This window comes from Populus trichocarpa, chromosome 4 (assembly GCF_000002775.5).
Source record: "Populus trichocarpa isolate Nisqually-1 chromosome 4, P.trichocarpa_v4.1, whole genome shotgun sequence".
NCBI classification, from domain to species: domain Eukaryota; kingdom Viridiplantae; phylum Streptophyta; class Magnoliopsida; order Malpighiales; family Salicaceae; genus Populus; species Populus trichocarpa.
This window is the reverse complement of record NC_037288.2, coordinates 18,465,984-18,474,151: the sequence shown is the minus strand read 5'-3', so window position 1 is coordinate 18,474,151 and position 8,168 is coordinate 18,465,984. Positions and strand designations below refer to the sequence as shown.

General features: G+C 34.3%; 1 protein-coding gene across 1 annotated transcript; it reads left to right on the top strand.

The window, feature by feature from the left end:
* Positions 1-708: 708 nt before the first annotated feature.
* LOC7477851 (auxin-induced protein 15A) lies at positions 709-1,389 on the top strand. Its single transcript, XM_002306120.3, has one exon. It carries the CDS (start codon positions 863-865, stop codon positions 1,154-1,156), a length of 294 nt encoding a protein of 97 aa, XP_002306156.1. The 5' UTR covers positions 709-862; the 3' UTR covers positions 1,157-1,389.
* Positions 1,390-8,168: the final 6,779 nt, after the last annotated feature.

Sequence of the window (8,168 nt, the reverse complement as noted above, 5' to 3'; positions counted from 1 at the left end):
TTCTATCGACTTAACCAGCTGACTGATTCATTTAATTTAACCAGTCGACCGATTCCTCTATTTTTCAGAAAAATCAAAATCTGGTTTACTTTGACCAATTTATCCATTAATACCCTAATTAGGAAAACTAGCGTCGAAAATGGCAAGAAGAAAACTGTGTTTCTAGCTGCAATGCCAGTCATAATACCCCTTTTGTTGTCCATTTCCTGTAGTGCAAGGTTCTTAGCTACTGCTCTCTGGTCCTTTGCTACTTAATGCAGCGAGATCTGGCATGCCTTTGTTGACTTTAAATTGAGGGCACCAGATTAATTCAATTTAATTTGATTCTATATAGTCATTCAAGAAAATATTAAGGCCTTGAAACCTTTGAGTTTGACGAAACATAAGCCAAACTGAATAGAAGAATTCATAGAAGATACGACAGACTGTATTAACATTATAGAGTAAATGCTAGAAAACTACACGTAGTACGTACCCTTAAATCTGTGTATTATATAATTAGTGTTATCCTCAGAAATAACTTCAAATTTAAGTGAACCTCTGTGGTACTTAGAAGCAGTGGGGCATAATGTTCCACAGAAACGCATACTTGAGATCAATCAGACCTGTATTCTTGATTATTAGATTGAAGACAAAACCATGTGATGGTCTCATCAGCTAATTAATCTCTTGACGACACTTCATGAAGGGCTCATCACAACTGGCTTATTGCATTGGGAAACCTCTAGCAATGTAGTATCCTTGCATCTATAAATACATGTATATTTAGGTTGACAAGCAACACAAGTCTTCACGTTTCTGATAACTTTCTTGCTCAACTAGTCTTTTGAGGATTTGTTTTCTTGTTCATTCATATCAAATAATGGGTTTCCGTTTGTCAGCAATTGTGCGTGCTAAGCAAGTCCTTCAGCTTTCTCCATCCGCAACAAGCCAAGCAGCTTCTAATGTCCCAAAGGGCTGCCTAGCAGTTTATGTTGGAGAAATCCAAAAGAAGAGATTTGTCATTCCAATATCATACTTGAACCAGCCTAATTTTCAAGAGTTGCTAAGTCAAGCTGAAGAAGAATTCGGATATGTTCATCCTATGGGTGGTCTAACAATTCCTTGCAGAGAAGACATTTTCCTTGCTGTCATTTCTTGCTTAAGTCAGTCGTGAAAGCAGTCAATGGCAAAGATCAAATTTAACGCTTTTTTTTTTTCGTGTGAGAACACTGTTGAATTAGACATTTATGAGCATCATGTACAGACTACTGTGCATACCTTTTTTCTTCCTCAGGGAAATGAATATGTTTCACAGTTTTTGAAAACTGTGTTATTGCAGTTTTGTCAAACCCGTTTTCCAATTTGGAAAGGGAATTGACAAGCATTAATCAATGATTTTTTTATTCATTTTCTGCTCTATTATAAATTACCAACTTCAGTTCGATTGTGCATGATCCTCTGTCAAATATGATATTATTTGTCCTTGCTTAAATTGTGTTTCTCCACCACAAAATAATCTAGATCTCTCTTCTTTTGAATCCATTCACCGCATTACACAGTCAGCCTGCTGTGACCGTGTACAGTAAAAAAAAATATGCATTCATTGAAGATAACTGACCTGGTGATGTCTTACGGTATCGATTTGTTTTCGCCTACTTCCATTTCAAAATTATATTTGGGCAAGAGTTGTCAAATGAGGACACTTCAGAAGCTAAATTTGCACCATACAGGTCGTTGCTCCTCCAAAAAATGAATTAAGAACTATACACTAGACAATAATTGTAGGTTATTAAGTTTTGATTTCTGCTTCAGCACTGCTTATCACTAGCTTGAAAAGTTTGGTTGTCATGGGGACAGGTACAGTTAGAGAGCGTCATGTGAACTTCAGGGGTCTTGTCTTGTAAGTTGACGCAATTAATGATTATGAAAGGCTGGAATAGTGGAATCTGCTCGCTAGTACATAACAGGTTGTAATGTTCGCTACAGTTTGCTTATCTCATATTTTTGGTTGATGATACCGTGAAAGAATGCCTAAAAAAGTTGTACATGATCCGAAGTGTTGTTAAGGAGTAGGTCACCAAGAAGATTTCTACGTATGAATAAAGACCAAGTCTTTAGGAATAAGATGTTGTTTTATCCTAGCTAGTTTCTTTTCTTCTATGTTAGTTATCCTTCTTTACTCAATTTGTTCATAATCTCTATAAACAAATCGGTATCAGAGCATTTATCTTTAGGGATTTGTGAGTTGAGAGTACCCATAAACACAAACCAAACCACAAATACAAAAACAAAAACAAAAACAAAAACACCAAGCAATGATAACCAAAACAACCAACTCACATGTTTGACCGCCAATTTTTTATGGTGATAACTATGAAGCCTGAGCTATTAGAATAAAAGTCCATCGATCTTAAAGCATTAGATCTTTGGGAGGCTCACTACCAGAAAATTGACAAATACTAATATAAACATCAATGAAATTTTTCTGTCGGTATATTGTTGTCACCTTTATCGACAAATATTTCCATCTTTGTATTCATCGATAAACACCAACATAAAAAATTATGTTGGTAAAACTGTTAAATCTAATTGTGGATGTAGAGGAAGATTATGTCATTCCTAAAATGCTTGCAAATCCTACGATGACTCAACTGAAGGTTCACAAGGAAAAGAATATGAGAAAGTCCAAAGCTGAAGCCTGCTTATATGTTGCCGTGTCGAGTACAATATTTATAAGAATCATGAACCTGAAGTCTGCAAAGGGCATTTGGGACTATCTAAAAAAGGAATACCAGAGAAATGAAAGAACAAAAAATATGCAGGTACTCAATTTGATGAGAGAATTTAAAATGCAGAAGATGAAGGAGTTAAAAAACATCAAAGACTATATTGACAAGTTGCTGAGTATGATAAACAAGGTGAGATTGCTTGGTAAAAAGATTTAATCATTAGAATAGTCAAAAGATTTATCCAGTATATCCTTATGAGAATTGGTGAATGCATTACAAGCACAAGAGCAAACAAGATTGATGAGACAAGAGTAATTTGTGCAGGGTGCTTTTCAAGCAAAGGCACAAAACTCAGGAAAAGGCAAAGACAAGAGAATCAATAAGAAAAAGAACAACAAAAAAACTGAAAATGATAGAAACAATGAGGAATCATATCTACCATGTTCATACTAAAAAAAAATCACCTATAAAGAAAGTGTTGGAGGAGATCAAATGTCAAATGAAAAAAATATGGTCGATAGAATTTCAATTTTCATTTTCTCTAAACCTAATAGAGGAGGAGAAAATAGTTTTTTCTATCAATATAGGCAATGAAGAATTGTGGCATAGAAGGCTCGAGCATTTTTATCATGCTGGACTACTATACATGTAGAGACACAACCTAATGAGAGGTGTTTCATGGATGGAGAACATGTTAATATATTGTATGGAATGTCAATATGGAAAGCAATCTAGATAACCTTTTCCTCAAACTCTATGGTAAGCATCCCACAAACTTCAACTGGTGCACACAAATATTGGAGGCCCTCAGAGAACAACTTCACTAAATGATAATACATACTATATAGCCTTTACTAATGATTATACTAGATTATGTTGGATTTATTTTCTTAAATTCAAATATGAAGTTTCTAAGGTATTCTGGAAGCAAAAAACATAAATGGAAAATAAAAAAGGCTGCAAAATGTAAATTATAAGATCTAATATTGGGAAGGAATACACCAATGAAAGCTTTCAGTAGTTCTGTGTTGAAGCTAGCATTAACTGCAAACTTACAACACCATACACACCACAACAAAATGGTGTGAGTGAGAGAAAAAATAGGATCATCATGAAGATGACTAGATGCATGCTGCATGAAAAGGAGTTGCCAAAGAAACTATAAGCTAAGGCTGCAAACACATTAGTTTATCTGATGAATAGGTTGCCAACCAGAGCTTTGCAGAAAAGAACTCCATTTGAAGCCTGGTTTGGATACAAACCAGACCTGTAACATTTTAAAACCTTTGGTTGCCTTTGTTGCACTTATGTGCCTTAGGTTAAAAAAGACAAGCTAGATAGAAATACAAAAGCTAAAGTATTTATTGGATATGTCAGCCCATCCAAAACTTATTGAATTTTTCAACCATAAAATGGGAAAACTTTAGTAAGCAGGGATGTTAATTTTATGGAGGATAAACAATGTAAATGGGAGGAAGTAGAAGAGAAGCAGAAATCACCTGCTTGGCAAAATGCTAATAACAATATAGATGATGAGCTAGTTAGAGGTACAAGGTTATTATTAGATATTATGTAGAGTTTGAGGAGGTAGTGGAGAATGACAAGTGGATTAAAGAAATAAAAGAGGAGCTTAAATGATTGAAAAGAATGATACGTGGGTGTTGATGAACAAACCTCAACATAAAAAGGTCATTGGAGTTAAATGGGTCTATAGAACCAAACTTAATATAGATGATTATATAAACAAATATAAAGCTATATTAGTTGTGAAGGGTTATGCTCAAGTGTTTAGATTCTATTTCTTAAAGACTTTTGTACCTGTAGCACGACTTGATACAATCATAATGGTACTTGCATTATTAGCATATAAGGGATGAAAAATTTACCAGGTGGATGTAAAATCTAATTTTTTAAATGGTTATCTATAGGAGGAGATTTTTATAGAACAACCTAATGGTTTTTAAGTCAAGGGAAAAGAAGAGAAGATCTATTTGTTAAAGAAGAAATTATATGGTCTTAAACAGGCTCTCAGGGCCCGTCAAAACAGCATTGATGAACATCTTCACATACTTGGCTTTGTTAAAAGTCCAAGTGAAGTCACATTATATGTAAGAGGAATGGGTGCTAATTTGATTATAGTATCTATTTATATTGATAATGTGCTTGTAATAAGAAGTGATGAGAAGCTAACAAAAAAGCTTAAAGTTGAAATGCTTAAAGTATTTGAGATGACAAACCTTTGTTTGATGTCCTACTTTCTAAAAATGGAAGTGAAGAAAAATCATGATAGAATTTTCGTATGAAAAAAGAAGGATGCAAGAGAAATACTCAGAAAGTTTCACATGGAAAACTATAAAAGTAAAAGCACTCTTATGAATCAGAAGGAGAAATTCAGTAAGGATGATGGAATAAATAGAGTTGATGAAGGTTATTACAGGAGGTGAATTAGATGTTTAATGTATCTTACAATAACAAGAGTAGACATTACTTTTACAGTAAGCTTACTCTAACGATTCAAGCATTGTGCCAGTGAAATACATCTTCAAGTTGCTAAAAGGGTTGTAAGATGTATCAAAGACACAATGAATTATTGTATCAGATATTCTCATCTTCAACTAGGCAGGTTCTATTTATGATATGAAAAGTACAACAGGTTATTGTTTTAGATTTGGATCAAGAGTTTTTTCATGGTGTTAAGGAAATAAGATGTTGTTGCTCAAAGCACAACAGGAGCTAAATATATAGCAGCCATTGCTGTTGTGAATCAAACAATTTGGATAAGAAAGATACTTACATATTTACATATGAAGCAACTTGAGCCTACACAGATTTATATAGACAATCAGACTGCAATTTCAATTGCAAATAACCATGTCTTCCATGGAAAGACTAAGCACTACAAGATTAAGTTGTATTTTTTAAGAAAAGTGTAGAAAGAAGGTGAAGTCAATCTGCTTTATTGTAGAACCAATGATCAGGCAGGTGTGTTCATCAAAGCTTTTTCAAAATCCAGTTTTGAAGCCTTAAGAAGCAAACTAGGTGTCTGCAGCTATTAAGGCAAGGATGAGTGTTGAAAGAATACCTAAACAAGTAGTGCATGATCTGAAGTGTTGCTAAGGAGTAGGTCAACTAGAAGATTTCTACGTATGAATGAAAACCAAGGAATAAGATGCTGTTTTATTTTATTGATTTGTTATTAGGAAGTTGTTATTCATGCCATGTATTTATCAGATTTTGTTGATTTTCAGTTAAACTAAAACTCTATTTAAAAGGAGTTATTCCGTCAATATATAAAATACATCCTTCTAGCTTGCTTTTTTTCCCTTCTACGTTAGTTATCCTGATCTTTGCTGAATTTGTTCATAATATCTATCAACATACTGGAAAGCCCTGATCAAAACATACATATTATGTTGGAAAATAGTAAATCCTTTATCATTGGAAGCATTAACTAAGTCAGTCTGGACATTACCTCAGCGAAAAGGCGCAAATTCAAGTTTAGACTACTGTGGTTAATTCATAAAAAAAGAAGTTAAATTAATATCCAGAAGCATCGAAGCCTGGATCATTACTTAATTGGACTATCTCTTTTTCAATCTTGGCACATGCTAGTTGTAAGAGTGACCTCCAGGTTAAAGCAGGTCCTGTAACATCTGATATAACTCAAAATTCGCTGTCACAACCGATGACTTTAATAATTTCATTACCGTAAGGGTCCCTAGTACGATAGTCCTTTACTCCTTTAGGCAAGTGGTGATGGAGACCAAAAGTAGGATAAGCAGAGTCACGAAAGATGGTGCACTAGGTGTTTCTACAGATATTCCATTTGAAATAGATCTTTTTCATTGCAGAATTGACATGTTACATGTGTTTCAGTTTGGTGTACTTTAGGGTACTCAATTACAAATAAATCTGATAAGCTTAATCATCTTCTGCTAAGCATTATTGCTCAAATTCATGTCAGCTTCACTCACCAATTGGTTTTTTTTTCATGAAAAGAGATTCTGCCGAACTCTATCTTAAAAACTTTTAGTGATTACCAGTTTACCTTCATACCATTGTAAGTACTTGGAATGTACCTGCAGGTCTATATATGTCGATAACGGCTTAATATCCTGTAGATCATATACGGCTATATTTCGTACAAAGGGAAAAAGTGCCTGAAAGTTATTACTCATGCATCATACTAGATGTGTTTGTGATCACTCTTTAAGGATTTGTTTATTTTTGAAAAATAGCATAGTTTGTTAAAAGTTTTGGGACAATGACACATACTGAAAATAAAATGTACTTGGAAAATAGCACAGTTTGAATATAATTACATTTTAGAATATTGTTTTTGTACATCAGCTGCCAAACTGCTGTTTTTCCAGCATATAAAATACTGCAATCATGGTCTATTCAACTATAAGGTTGCAAATGAATATTCTTCTTTCATTAATTTTTTTCAGCAGAGCATACACGCCTCGCCCTTTTCATTCCTTCTTTCACTTTATGTTTTTTTCACCTTGGTTGATTTTTCTTTTAACACTGTTCAAGAAATGCGTAAAATAAATGGAGATTTTGCTTTACCGAAGTGAATAAATAAAAGGCCTCGCAACATATTTGGCCTCACAGGTTGAAATCTTCCTGAGGATAGCATTGATGCTCTTTTTCTGTTCCTGGTGGCACCCACATTTCAAATTCAATGGCTGGAAACAATTACCGACATTAACTTCGTCATTTGCAGTTGCATCAAGATATTCTGAAATGCAGGATAGGTTCTAAAAAGGGTGAAGCAGTGCCACGCACTTCATATGCACTTCACATGGTTTTGTCTAGCAAGTTTTGTCCCTTTTACTTTTCCTGGTGATTCATGTTGGAATATATTGCTAGAGCAATAAATGCTGATAATCCATGTTCATACTGCTGATTTAGAAAAGCTTATAATTTACAAGATAAATGTGGTCCATTAGACCTCCCACCCATCATTACAAAAAAAAAAAGAAGTTAGACGTCTGAAGCATGCCCTGAACTCTAAGAGGTCGTCCACAGAAATGATCTTTCTATATCGTGGAACTCTAATTCAAGAGGGTAGATGTCTCAAGGTTGTCTGCAGTGTTCAAGTGGTCACAACTTAAGATAGACTTCATAATTGCTGACTCCTTGAATTTCAAGTGGGTCCTGAGTAGATTGTTTTTCTCAAAAAATGCTGGGGACATTATGTTATCAGTCTTGCTTTTGAGACAATACCATGTGATCCTTCACTACTTCATGTCTCTCATTAGACCCCATCCGAATGACCATACCAGTAGATCCATTATCCACAATGGTGCTCTTCTTTTGTTTTTGTGATCTTTCCTCTATATATACAGCACACAATTACCTTGTCAATCCAACTCAAGCCTTCACATTGTCATCAAGAATCAGAGTTTTCTGTTCTTTACTAAAATCCTAACAATCTTCTTGTTGTTCTTA